The sequence below is a fragment of the Lepisosteus oculatus genome, chromosome 24, assembly GCF_040954835.1.
Source record: "Lepisosteus oculatus isolate fLepOcu1 chromosome 24, fLepOcu1.hap2, whole genome shotgun sequence".
In the NCBI taxonomy this organism is placed as follows: domain Eukaryota; kingdom Metazoa; phylum Chordata; class Actinopteri; order Semionotiformes; family Lepisosteidae; genus Lepisosteus; species Lepisosteus oculatus.
The window spans coordinates 15,412,930-15,426,792 of NC_090719.1; the positions used below are offsets into that span (position 1 = coordinate 15,412,930).

Consider the following 13,863-nt stretch of genomic DNA (forward strand, 5'->3'; position numbering starts at 1 on the left):
GGTAGGCCTAGGATAATTCCAGGGTGGGCCTGGCTACCGCTGAAATAAATTGCGGCCTTTCAAACGACAATTACAAGACTGGAAATTGGAGTATGACAAGTTCGTTCATTATTTGTCTGACGCACTTATCCAGTTATGCCAATCTCCGGAACACATGGAGATGGGCATTTTGCTGTACAACATACCGTGTTGCACGTTTAGAGACTATACAAAAACACCCTCCAGTTAAACCAGCAGTTGGAAACCCCTTTACACATCTGTGTTGCAACAGGAAAAACCTTTCTTAAAGCAGGAGAGCAGAAAGGTCCATTATAATCCTTGTGTTTTACACACCAGACGCCAGCAGTGCCCCACCAAGCACCTAGACCTGAATCCGTACGCTGCTCCATGGGTCTCAAACGCGGTCCCTGCAGATCTTTAACCCACGTAGTCTTATAGGTCGAGCCCGGTTTTCTTAGTTTAGCAGAACTCCAGCTCTTTAGGGCTTAAGAGTACATTTTAGGTCTTAAAGAAAAGTTCAAAATTCAACGCCCACCAACAAACCCCCCCGGGCTGAGATTCCCCGGGAACCTACTGGAGACCCCCGCTCTGCACAGCTGCCCCAGGTTCCACCGTTTGGGAACAGGCAGCACACGGCAAAGCCACCTTCGGCCTTGCAGCATTGTTGCCAACATTGGAAATTCGCAGATCTAATGACCACAAAGGAACAATCGGTTTGTTCCATGCTGAAAAGAGAAGAGAAAACACCACGTTTCGGCTGTGAAGTCTTCTCCAGGTGTGAACTAGATTTTTGTTCTAACGATCACGTCTCATTTAAAAAAAGTACACAGCAGGTATTTGAAAAAGCATAATCTGCTTTATTTTTTATTTAAATAAGGAGAATTCTTTCATATGGAAAGAGCTAATACAATCACATATTTGAAAGGATAAACAACAGGTACTGATAACAGGGTTCAGGCTGTACAGCTGCAGGAACAGCTCCATGAAATCACGACTGGTCCAGTCAGAAACAAAAATACAAACAAAAAAAGCTTCTACAGTGAAATATCCATCGTCTGCCCTTTCAAATATCAGTCTACACAGAAAGACAAGAAAAGGCCAAAAACTGATAGACTAAAATAAGCTTGGTGATGGTTGGAAGAAAGCAAAGTTTTAACATCCAAATCAAATATCTCGCGATATTCATGTTCAACTCATCAGCAGCTCCTCCAGATTACCTCCACCTTAGATCTAAGGCAACTTCTCTCAGCCTGAATGATCCCAACTTAAATTTGAAAAGAGCCACTGCATCTTAAAAATCTAAAGAAAATCCTCCAAATGTGACCAAATTGTATATGTCCTGTGAAAAAAAGAAAATCATATACAGCCATATAAAAACAACCTGTAAACATTTTAGTGTATCAAGTGACATTAAATACAGTAATAGAAATCAAGTAGGTTTTTGGCCTCCCCAGCACAGAATGAGACTATATATATATTTTTATATATATATATAAAATCAGTGAAACACCAACTAGATCTAAACAAGTACTTTAAATAGTGTTTTGTCATGATTTGAACCAGGAATAATAATTAAAAGATGAGATCAGCAAGCTCACGGAGTTATAGAACAGGGCAGCTACATGATGTGGTATTATTCAATTGAATGATGGATTTAACCCCTGTGAGATGAAGATGCAGTGTCCTTTTCTTCCTGGAGCTGGAGCTATAAAGTAACTGCAATGTTCAACCAGGCTAAAGGGGGTGAGCATGATCAGCTTCCCGGCTGTTTACATTGCATACTGCATTCTCTATTTGCTAGGCCTTGTTCCACAGCTACTGAGGCTGAACATCTTTCAACCATTTTATTGCCTGCTTCCCAAAAACTCCCTTCAACACTGGCCCCTCCAGCACTTAAGGTTTACAGTCACATTATACATAGCCTGGGCTTAAGCAAATAAAAAGAAAAAGCAAGGTTTCATGTGCTGTTAATTTCCCCCATGTACACTGGTTTTTCCTTGTTGGCAACATTGTGGGTTTATGGTATGGATCTCATCCTCCGTGTGCTGCCATTACAGCCACTCTCATGACTCCCCACCGCCCTGTGTCAACCTGAGTCAGCCAATAGGTCATCACTTCACACAGCAAGGAGAAGAAAAGTTCAAGAGGGAGAAAGAATAAAAACCGAAAGCCCTTGAACAGCTGTCAGGCCTCAGGCGAAAACACCTGGAGGAAAATCGCATCTTTTTAGTAGGCATTATACTTGACATACATGTAATGTAGCAATATTAAAAATTAAGTTACTAATTACAAGCAAAAACCCCACAAAAGAAAAAAAAAATCAGTCTGCTCATTACCAACTACCTGGGAACACATCGGCAACTCAATGAGGACCCCTTACACAAAGATGGCTACAAAACTGCCTTTTTTGCACTGTCCACACACATCTCAGCTGTACATTTTACTCACTTTAGATACATCTCTGAAATGCAAAGTTACAAGTATCACTGGCCCTGGCGTATACGTTTTAATTTACACCACATGCATAAAACACTTCATAAACCCCTGTGAAGCTTAAAACTTAAACCAGAGTGTGATTTATGATGCCAAAAATCTTTTAATACCACAAAAATAAAAACAAGTAATGAAAAAGTCTAGGCTTTGCAGAGTTACGGAAACATATTTGCAGTTACCTAAGCACAGTTGTATACATTTCACAAGCTGTGAGAAATACAATTGTAACAGATTCTACAGGGTCTCTCCATGAAACATTTCTTTCAGATCGCACAAAACAGGTGTCCTCTGCTTCAGTTTTAATAGTACTTTATTGAATAAAAGGATTCCTTTAATAACGAAGGATATTAAGTTTTCAGATTACTTAAAAAGTTAAAACTCCAAGGTACCAGCAAAGTGGCTAAGAAAAGTTGAATGTTTGGGAAAGAAAGCTTAAAAAGCTTACATACTAGCCTCGTATTATTCTCTTGCATTTGCCACATTTACACAACTGCAGTCCTTTTTGTGTTATTTTGCAAGTGGAAATTGTTGAGCTGCAGGAGCTACTTATTTTTCTCTTTCCTTTGATGTAGGCAAATGACAGAACCTGAACGACTTATTGTTTGGATGTAGAGTTAATAAATAAGATGAAATGAAAAGTCTGCTTCAAAGTGTCCCTATGTGTTTATTTATATATTTATATATACTGTGTTCGATCAATACAACGCTTGAATTTGCTTTAATAGGAGTCAGATCCCACTGGTGATCTTCCCTGGCCAGTGCGGAGGCCAATCTCGGGGACTGCCTTCGCGGCTGCTAGTGTGCTCTGGTCCACAGCACCGGCCTCCCGTTACGCCTTCCCCTCCTCCACCTTGACAGACTGCGGCTTGATGGCCCCGGTCCGGACTGGCTTCATCTGGCTCGAGGTCTGTGGCTCCTGCAGGCTGGACATCCGGGCCTGTCCCTTCCCATCGCCGGAGCTCGGCAGGACATCGCGTGGCTTGGTCTTTACAGGGGGAAAAAAAGGGGCCTTACTAAGCGCATATTGATTTTAGACCAACAATTCTACACAGTACAAACCTTAAAACTATTTAACCTTCTGCAAGCACTTCTTACAGATACACAAATATTTTGTCATTCAAAACTGCAATACCTGAACCCTACAGATGCCAAAAGAATGGACAGAAATTCAACCAACTCCCAAGAGTATGATTACATCTTGAGACTTCAAGCGATAGTCCATACTCCCCGGGAGGCTGCAGACAAACTTCTTCATTGGAGCATTTATGTGGCGATGCCTTTTTGAAATTTGGTTTTGCTAAGAAATACTCAGATTAAGGCATCTGACAGAACAACACACTATACAATCGGAAGTGATGGAACAGCTTCAGAATATTCCGATGAGATAAAACAAAACCCACAGTACTCGCACAAGTATCCCAGGACACCATAACAGCGAACTGCAGATGGAGGGCTGAAGACAAAACTCTGGGAACGGATGAACGCTGAGCAACATGGGAGGCGTAAGGGAGAAGAACCCCCCCCAACATCTCCAGCGTTATAAAACCTTCCACAAGCCAGAGATAGCTCAAACTAAAACGAGACTTGCAGAAAAGGCAGGTGTGGAGCAGAGCAAGAAGCTAGAAAGCGAATGTGCATGTCATGGAGGCATTTTGGAAAATGATAAATGGGGGTAAATAGAAATTACCTAAAATGATGGTGGGTGGCTCACCTTCATGCCTTCCTCCGTCCCTTTCGCAGAGTCGGTGCTGTTGGCGGGGGAGACGCAGGGCGGGGGCTCCCGGCCAGGGCTGGGGTACTGAGGGGAGCGGATGATGACCGCCTTGCTCATCTGCATCACTGGCCGCTGGATGGGGCTGGGGAAGGGCCCCGTGGCGGGAGGGCGCATGTGCATCATCATGCCGCCCTGCGGCGGCGGGACCTGAGAGCGAACAAGGCAGATGAACGTACAGGGGCTGCAAGCGCCGGCCCGTCCGCGCGGCCGTGGAGCCAGCGAGGGGAGATTGTTTTCACGTAAATTAAATGGGCTCAAATGTTTATCAGCTTAGTCTTTCAACCACCACCAAGGCTCACATTCAAAACAGTTTAAGAACATGCAAAAGAAAGCTACACCTGTTCCCAACACGCCTTTGGTTTTTGAATAGCTGTCTCGAAGCACAGAGCAACAGAATTTAACGGTGCATTCACTCAAACATAGGGGGCTTCCAATACCCTATGGCACTGAGGGTTAAACATACAGACCAGAGCTGTCCCTATGCTCTGTTGTGTACTGCAGTGTAAAATCTCTAGTACAGAACCATTTGGGATCAATACCTGCTGAGCGTAGTGTCCAGGAAGGGGCGCTACACTGGTCGGCCCTCCGGGGCCTGAGGGCTTCCCACTTGGACTGGCAGATCCAGGCCTGAAAGGGAGAACACACATCTTGGCACATCCACCAGGCAGACACGACACTGAGGTCTTCATCGATTACTTTCTTTAGTTTGAAATCTGTACCCCCTTAGTCAAACTACCGAAAGTCTGAAACACTGCCTATATATTGCCAGCAGGAGGCCAAGTCGGTAATGGCAATGGTGGCTCACCTGTAAGAGCTGGGAGTTTGGGCAGACCCTGCTGACATGCCAGGAGAATGGTTTGCCTTATTATCTTGGAACTGAAAGCCTTTCATCTCCATCTGCGATGTCTAAAAGGAAATAAGAAAAGTCAAGGAGAGGAAAATAGAGCACTATAGATTTCCATCAACAATGTTATAACAGTGCTTTTGAACCACAAAAGTGTAGAGGTTATAACTATATAGATTTTACATGCATCTCGGTAGCTAAGTTGGGGAAAGTGGAAAAACTAGTGATTAAACAAAAAACAAACGTTGAAGACTCCACAAATGGTTACTTCTGTAAGGAATTCATCATTAAAGGGAAATGACCCTTAAAATGTAGTCTGTTTGCTTGTAAAGGAAACAGCTTTTAGAAATGCATTTTAACGTGATCCTGTACTAAAAATATATTGGTTGACTTTTAAAGCAACCAAAATATAGATTTAACTCAAACTGTTGTAAAACCTTTAGTATCCCAGCTACAACGGGAAACTACAGTTAAAATGGTGGTTTACTATTAAAACCGCTAACGAGCCGCCAGCCGGCCACCCCACAGGAACGGGGGGCTCACCTCTCTGCTGCCCGTCATGACGGGGGGCTGGGAGCCGGGGGGCAGCACGCGCCGGGGGGCCCCCACGGGCAGGTTCTGGCCCTGCTGCAGCTGGATGGACTGGGGCAGGATGAGGTGCTGCTGGGAGCCGTACCTCAGCGGCGACCCCGGCAGGGGCATGGTCACCTGCCAAGCAAGGAAAGCCTTCGAAACGTCAGCTCAGATTACCCCCTCGCTGCTGGAGCTGCTCAGAACCCACCCCCACCAAGGCATCGAAACGGAGGAACAGACACCCCTTCCGCTACTACCAACCTCTGCACGTTACAGTGCATTACCAATTAAGTGTCCAAATTAATAGCGCTTCACACCAACCATGTGTTCAACAGCGGCACATACAATTTTCTCCATGTTTTCTAAACCTACACTTCAGTTTTCTGGTCCTTATTTGCTCTTCCTATAACCAATGGAAACATTTTTCAAGCTGTAGGCTAGGTAGTCTTTACTACACCCCTTCTTACACTACATTTTTCGGCAACCTCCTATAAATACCAAAAATGCAATTGCTTTACTAGCCTCTACTTAAATTTGAGAGCCTTGTGTACTTTTAATTCATTTGCAGCCTGTGTGCTGCTCTCCTGCGTGTTGAACAGTGCTGTATACAAGGTGATGCACGCTAGGTGCTGTAGAATCAGCAGAAGCACCTGGATGAGCTGGGAGTCCATGAGCTGCGAGGTGCCCATTCCTGCAGCCTGATTCATCTGCCCATCATAAACAAGGGCCTGGCTGCCACTCATGGGCTGGTAATGCGAGCCTGACTGGGGCTTCACCATCTCCGACGGCTGCATGCCAGGGAAGGGCGAGTAGTGGCCTTTCATGGGGGCAGCTCCTGGCAGGACCATGGCGTTGGGCTGAGAGAGGTTGGGGTGCATGTACACCTGGGACCTGCAAGAACAGAGCACTAGTAAATCAGTCTGGTCCACTTAAAACATACAATGCCTCATAAATGCGCTTTTCTAACATCAGACTAAGGAAAAGCTATGAAAAGTTAAAAGGTGTACATATTGAAAACAAACATTTCAAGGAATACCAAGCAGAATATAATATCAGGAAACTTTCAGAGGAAAGCAATGAAAATGGTTTGTACAGAACGCTAATGAAATGGATCATCTCTGGCCAGAAGGGAAAACAACTTCATAAGCCTTGCTGCACCGCCACCCTGGTGCCCATCAGGACAGTAACCACAGTGCTGAGCAACAGAAACAGACCTAAAAGGCGGGATGGAGTTGAACATCTCCTGGGACTGGGAGACTGGGAGCCCGCCACGCAGCCCGAGCTGGGCCTGGGCCTGCAGGGAGGTGTGGAGAGAGATGGGGATCTGCTGGGCCGCCGCAGCCTGCCGGGAGAGAGGACAGGACAACACGAGACATGACAACGAGCTTCGCCAAGCCCTGCAGGACAGCGGCAGCAGAGGGCTCCCCGAAACAAGCCGCTCACATCCACTGCGCCATTTGCTGAACAGCTCATGTTTCAAAATGGACTCAACACAAATTACTTTAAAATGTTTCATTTCCAAGACAACACATCTTGCATGGTGCCAGAGACCTCATCATGTAGAGATACTGTACTAACGAACAGTCTCAAAATGTAAACCTAACCAAAGGTAAACACTCTGAATATTTGCCGAGTAAACCTCTGCTGCCGACTTCCTTGCCTCGGGTGCGTCTGAGCAGACAATCAGAGGTCAGTGTGGTGGGGAGACGGCAGGGGCCTACCTGCTGATAGGTCTGCTGCTGGGGCAAGGCTGGAGGAACCAGCCGGGCCTGGCTGGGAAAGACATGCCCGTCCAGATAGAGGGGTGGAATATGATTACCTGGGGGGGGGGGACAGACATGAAATCACAAAAATTCATTACGTTTCCACTCAAAACCTGCAAGGCAGCCCCTCCCTCCACTTCACTCGGAGCACAAGTGTACCGAGGGGTTGCTGCTGTCATTCATGGCAACGTTTAAAAACATTTTCGCAACCAACACAGGCTTCCTCTTCGCTTAATGAAATGTTTTGATCAATCAGTATACAGTAAGCCCTCAGCTTACACACAAGTGTTTTGCATGCTTGAGCAAACTTTTAAAAAATAAGCATTTTAAGAAATATGGCTAGAATTTTAACATATGTAAATCCATGAATAATAAAACTAGGTAAAAATAAACAGTAAAAATACAGAAATAATAATGGTGGCCTATAGGGCTTGGTCAACAGTTTATGATAGGTGTTCTGTTTCCTATGTTTGATCACATTTTATAGTTTATTGACAAAACATGAAATAAAAAGCTTGTATATTTGTTAAAAAAAGTACAGAACAATTGTCATTGACTGTGCCAACAGAAATTCCTAAAAATAAGTCTGAAGAGCCAGAAAGCACTTAGTGTTTTTATATATATAAAAATACCTCATGTAATTGTGTTTCTGGACTGAAAAATGCTACATGATTTAACAGGCCCACAATAATGGACATCCATTCCCCCAGTTGGTCAGCTCAACTGAGGGTTTGCTGTACACAGAATACAGATGACAAGAACACAACCTTGCGTTTCTCACTTCCAGAAGACCAGGGTAACGTGGGGACCCTACCTTGCATCGAGACCGAAGGCGCCACCGAGGCCACGGGCATGGGTGGCATGGACACCCCCCCAAACGAACTGTAGCTCACGCCGCTGGAGGAGCCCACGCTGCAGGGGGGCTGGCCCCCCGAGCCCGCGCCGCCCGGGGAGCCCTGCTCGGGCAGCGACTGGGAATTCTCCCACGCCTTCCGCGCAGACTCCATCTGCGGCACAGGAACAGGAACACTCAGGACCCCCGCCAAAAGCCGCGCACCCGGTGCCCTGAATGCTGTGGGCACTGCTGTGCCCAGGGTTGCTCTGCACGGACGAGTACCTTGAGGGTGAGGTCGGTGCTCGGGAAGGAGATGGGGTTGAGGCCGATACCTTGCGGCAGATGATCGCGGCGGAGCATCGGAATCGCTTGAGTGAGAGCCACCTACAATTGTTCCATGTAAAAAAAATGGAATGCGAATACGGCTCAGTTTGTGCACAGATTATTATTAGGGACTGCCATAATTATAAAGACTGAAGACTTGACTTACATTACTGGCCAAAGCATCCTGCAGCTTTGTTACTGGGTTTGAAACAGGAACCGGGGTGGATCCAGGAGGCAGACTGAAGTCAGAATCCTAAGAGAAAATCACCTTTGAGCCAGGAAACTCACAACTCAAAGTAACCAAATTACAAAATCCAAGGCAATCAGGAAATAAAAGCACCACTAAATAAAACATGATGCACTCTCCCATAAAAAGCAGCAATACCAGATGCTCCGGGTTCAGCAAATTTATTTTAAAAGAAATCACGCAAACTTTAAAAGCACTACTTTTTCACAGATAGAAAGATTCGAAGCCACTACAACCTTTGCTGTTCATAAGGTGTGCCATGCCAACAGACGTGATTCCTCCTTTACCTTTGCACTCACTCCAAACTCAATGGGTGGTACAGGGATAACGTTTTCCACATGTATATCCACGCCATTAACAGGGGGAATGTTTCCTTCCAGCCTCTCTATCCCCTCTGATCCTTTGCGGTGTTTCAGGGATCGCTCATTCCCAATGGGGCCAGGTTTGTGTTCCTTGCTCTGCTCTGAATTGGTCTCCGAGTCCTAGAGAGATGAAAACAAAAGGAGGGAATAAATAATTAAGACAAGGTAAACTTTTATGACTAACTAGTCTCCTCAGAAACCTGCAATTAAATTTTATTCAAAGACGATGAATTTTCTGCAAAGAACTTGTCAAATGACATAGCAATACCTTTAATGAAGAAAAATGTCACTGAAAATCAATGTATTAAATCATATTACTAAAAACCCTATTCAATGTCCTCTTCAAACTGGATTTTGAAACACTGAGAACTCAATTGGTCTGATATTAAGTGTTCATTCAGTGTACATGCTTTTGGAACATATCCTGGTAGATGCATAGATATTTGTTGAAAGGACAGCAGCTTGACAAAGTAGAGCCAATAAGGGTTGCTCCTACTTAATCACACTGACAGGAGAAGAGGTTCTGCAAAGAGCATCAGGGTCGGCCATTCAACACATTTCACTTTTCATGGGTTCTGGTGTGTAAACTGTTTCAAGTCTTTCAATTCAGATGTGACATATAAAATGCCCTGTGTGACAGTGCTTTTACCCCCACCACCATCTGGCTTCCGTAGTGCCTGCAACTGCAGAGTTGTGCCCTAAATGTATACCCAAGTTGTGAGTTTGGTGGAAATCCGAGAACCAGGAAAATTTAACTTGAAATAAAGATAAGCTATACTGTCCATGCCACCATCTTGCAAATATCGTATATTAAAATGCAAAGCATATAAAACGACATGCTAATCTAAATGCAGCAAGCGGTTTTTATTCTCTCCCCACAAAAGTAATGGAAATTTAAAAACTAAAAAAGTTTACTAAAAAAAAACGAAAGGTTTACTGAGCTCAATTTTAAGGAAACTGAATAATTAATGTTATAAATATCATGGATCGTTTCCTGTTTGGCATTTTTCTCCATTGTCTAAGAAACACGAAATGGCCTTCAGCCTCAAAAGAAGCAAGTGAGGTCACCATTGGGATGCCACATGCAGCATTTTAACTCCCCCACTTAGACAAACTCTCTAAGGCTACATGTAGGATTACTGTTTTACTTGAAAAGATCAGTTCTTCCATGTTGATGAGGACATCCTGTTTCTATCCACCCAGAATAGCACCCTGACAGTAACATCACTCAACGCCAAATCCCTTGTCTTTTAGACACTTTTCAGGCGTCGGATGTTTTTGCATTACTTCATTGTTAAAAAAACAGCTTCACAACCTGATGAGAAGAATGGTACTGAAAATTACTACTCATTAGGGAATGGAATGATATTTGAAGTTTACACGACCCATAAAGGCTGCTTTTAAAAAAAACCACAGAGTCTTGCAGATACAACAAAGTACCCTTTTAAACCGCGGCGGACCACAAAATAGCTACACTCCAGCGGAAGCAAGCAGATCAACATGCCCTCGGCCAGGAGAGAGATTTTAACAGGAGTGCCTGCCCTGCAATTCTGAGCGATTCTTTGGACAGTCGCTAAACGGACACACCCCTGTGGAGGTTAGCGGCCTACTGGGGAGGGGAGGGGCGGCAGACAGGGGAGCTGGTTAACGGCACCTTCTTCTCCATCTGCTTGGGTGTGAGGTCTTTGAGCCCGTCCTGTTTTGGTTCTGCTGGGGTCGACCCGTTGATTTCCTCAGGCTTGAGGGTGCCATAAGGGGAACTTCTCTGGGAGGAGTTGGCAGAGGATCCCTGAGACTCAGCACTCAGGTCAATCCCACTGTCAGTCTGACTGCCTTTAAACACCTGGGAATAGACAAAACACAAGGGTGCTTCAAATTCCAATTGAGGTGATAAATGTTTCTTTTTTTCCCCCACAAATTGAGCAAAGTAATGCTAATTTAAAGATATTCGAATTGCTTATGTAATGCAAATTTATAAAAAAGCAGCGACTTGTATCTGCTTTGTTTTTTCTTTGCTCAATCTTATAGTGGGTGTAGCAGCTTTCTCCAGGCTGGGGGGTGGGGTGGGGGTGTACCAGCATGCTGAGTCTCACAGGATATCCCGTCACAGAAAAGGCCCATTCACCTGAGGCAATCAGCTCTTAAGAAACACGCTGGAGGACGGCGCCTCGGTCCTGAGAACAGGGCATTCATCTCCCATGGAGTTCTACTTTTAGATATTTGCAGAGCTCTTGATAACACCGTCAATGTATCATTCACCAGATCATTAAGCACGCATGCTGACTGTTGGGGCATCAGAAAAGATGAACTGATCAAGTTGCGTTGTTAGAATGCATTTTCTACTACTGTTCCTAGAGATGTGCTGTATTGCAAAACACAAAACTGACTTCATTTAATACATAAGTCACCTTTTGCAAAACTGAAGGACACTTTCACACAAGTGAAAATGCCTTCCAAGCTACATGTGACTCAGCTGCAGGTGCATTCATGATATAAGATCCACGCACAATGAAGGACTTCACCTCCATTTCCAGAGACACTCAATGGGGCTGTTTAAAATCTTTAGATGGGGGGAAAAAATGGCCTAAAAATAACCATACCTCAGTGGAGCTTGGTTCTGCCCCAGCGTAGGATACTGGCTTTGTCCAAGAATCTCCACCAGTGGACTGAACAGAAAGAGCTGGGTGAAAAAATTTGACAATTTTAACAAAACGTCAGAATTTTTCATTGAACTATATTTACCAAGCTTAAAGCTTGATTTGATTTCTAATTATTCTGAATGAAATGTAGAGTATTTCTTTGGATTTTTACTCTTAAATATCCAATTTACTTTTTACATGTGCTTGTTAAGGAATCCATAAGCAATCCTTGCATCAGCAATAGTCTATCAGCTGAAGTCAAAGGCGGACACGTAAGAAATTTAACGATGACTCTTATGCAGACGTTATTACCACACTGGAACACCTCTCTCACAAAAATGGAAAGCTGTTCAATTTGAGTGAAGCTGGAGTCTACTACTACTTGTGACCATGTATAAACACCCTTTCCAAAACAGCAGTTTACTTCCATATAATTATTTTAAAAAGAATTGAATGTAAACTCACAATAAATCTGTTCTTCCAAATAAAAAATGCATTCATTTGGAATGACTGCAATGATTAGGGTTATTTTCTATAATGGATAAGAGTCTACCAATATAAAAAAACTGCTATTTAAAATAACTGAACAAATTAGGGTTCTGTACTGGAAGTGACACTTTCAAGGACACACATAAAACGGAGTGAGATACGACCCGTAATGTTACTTTCCTTAGCCTGCACAGTCTGCTGCTGAAATAATAATGGTACAAACCTGCACTGTTGTTCTCCCAGATCTCAGTCCCCAGGTTGCTAGTGGAGAGCCCCTCTTCAACCTGATCCACTGAAATGGCGCCCTGCTTCTTTGCAAAGCGTGGAGGTATCTTGGAAGTAATCACCCTGTTTTTCACGGACACCTGTGCAACAGTAACAGCACATGATCATTTTGAAAGACCTTGTTTGCAGAAACATTTACAGACCGTCTGTAAGGAAGCTAAACTGAAAAGCTCTCTAGACTTGGAACAGTACAACCCAGTCAACATTTTAATATGGAAAAATCATTTGATTGGAAGAATACAAAAGTCAGTACTGAAAGTACAGACCTCAACTTCCATCTTTAAACACGCAAAAGGACTGAGAGCACACATCTGGCAATCTCAAGATAAAACCGGATATGGAAATAGTTCTACTTCAGCTCTGCCGCAAATTTTATTGCTAAGCTGAAAAGTGAAGTATTTGCACAAGACCAAGACATGGAACATTAAAATTTCCAAATGCCAATGAAACTAGATATGTATCTGGAAAAAACAACAAATGATTGAATATACTGCTTTTGAATGCATAATTTCACTTTCTGTATTCAACTAATGCCACCATAGGAGAAAACGCAGCAAATGCAGCATTAAAGCAATTTTAAATGAACGGAAAATGGTTTTAGAGAACTGTGACTTTCAAAGATTGCATTTGTTTTTAAACTTCTATTCATGTCAGGCTTTTTATAGTTAGAACATCAGGTGCCACTAGAGATATCAAACTTAATCAGAGGGTCTTTTTAAATCACTTGCACCTGAGCCATCAGCTGGAGAATTTATTAAAGATCCAGAGGTGATGTGACGTCACGAGTCACGTGCATCTCATGCTTCCAACTTAAAAACAACAGCATGGAAGCCATACTTGTAAGAATAAAAGAACAGAAGCTAGAATCCAAAGGTGCCAACCCACCTGTACCCCCTGCTCTTTCTTCCTGCGTTCCTCTTCCTGCTGACGCCGCTGTTTTTTGGACAAGATCTCGGTGAACCCCTCCCCACTGGGCACGGACACTCCCGTTTCATTCTCCACTGGGAGAGGAGAAAGCAGTTAAACCCAGTACTGCAGGACAGAGCCGGCAAAAGTGCTCCGAAACGACACTACAAGGAGGTACAGTGGCACTCCAGCAATCCCAAGCATTTACTGAGCCCTGCCACTGGCCGACATGATTTATACCTTTTATTTAACAGGCACATCTTCTGCAACTGAATTTTTTTATATTTAAGTAGTAACATGAACAAATGTTTTTTGCAGGCATGTAACCA

The 13,863-nt window shown here is 43.9% G+C and overlaps 1 protein-coding gene across 10 annotated transcripts in view; it reads right to left on the minus strand.

Moving 5' to 3' along the window:
• Positions 1 to 834: 834 nt before the first annotated feature.
• Positions 835 to 13,863, minus strand: part of prrc2b (proline-rich coiled-coil 2B) — a 32,967-nt gene continuing 19,938 nt past the window's right edge. For 3 of the 10 annotated variants that reach the window (XM_015367220.2, XM_015367221.2, XM_015367217.2), the window contains exons 18-33: positions 13,514 to 13,629; positions 12,567 to 12,708; positions 11,816 to 11,895; positions 10,870 to 11,058; positions 9,141 to 9,335; positions 8,773 to 8,859; positions 8,565 to 8,666; positions 8,262 to 8,454; positions 7,406 to 7,503; positions 6,899 to 7,026; positions 6,335 to 6,575; positions 5,655 to 5,837; positions 5,073 to 5,173; positions 4,807 to 4,894; positions 4,205 to 4,414; positions 835 to 3,478 (exon numbers count right to left, since the gene is read on the minus strand). In XM_015367220.2, coding sequence (XP_015222706.2) covers positions 3,323 to 3,478; positions 4,205 to 4,414; positions 4,807 to 4,894; positions 5,073 to 5,173; positions 5,655 to 5,837; positions 6,335 to 6,575; positions 6,899 to 7,026; positions 7,406 to 7,503; positions 8,262 to 8,454; positions 8,565 to 8,666; positions 8,773 to 8,859; positions 9,141 to 9,335; positions 10,870 to 11,058; positions 11,816 to 11,895; positions 12,567 to 12,708; positions 13,514 to 13,629 — 2,309 coding nt within the window. In that variant the 3' untranslated portion in view covers positions 835 to 3,322. Of the gene's footprint in view, positions 3,479 to 4,180; positions 4,415 to 4,806; positions 4,895 to 5,072; positions 5,174 to 5,654; positions 5,838 to 6,334; positions 6,576 to 6,898; positions 7,027 to 7,405; positions 7,504 to 8,261; positions 8,455 to 8,564; positions 8,667 to 8,772; positions 8,860 to 9,140; positions 9,336 to 10,869; positions 11,059 to 11,815; positions 11,896 to 12,566; positions 12,709 to 13,513; positions 13,630 to 13,863 lie in introns of all 10 variants that reach the window. The other 7 variants (XM_069183493.1, XM_015367226.2, XM_015367225.2 and 4 more) reach the window with 4 other exon arrangements.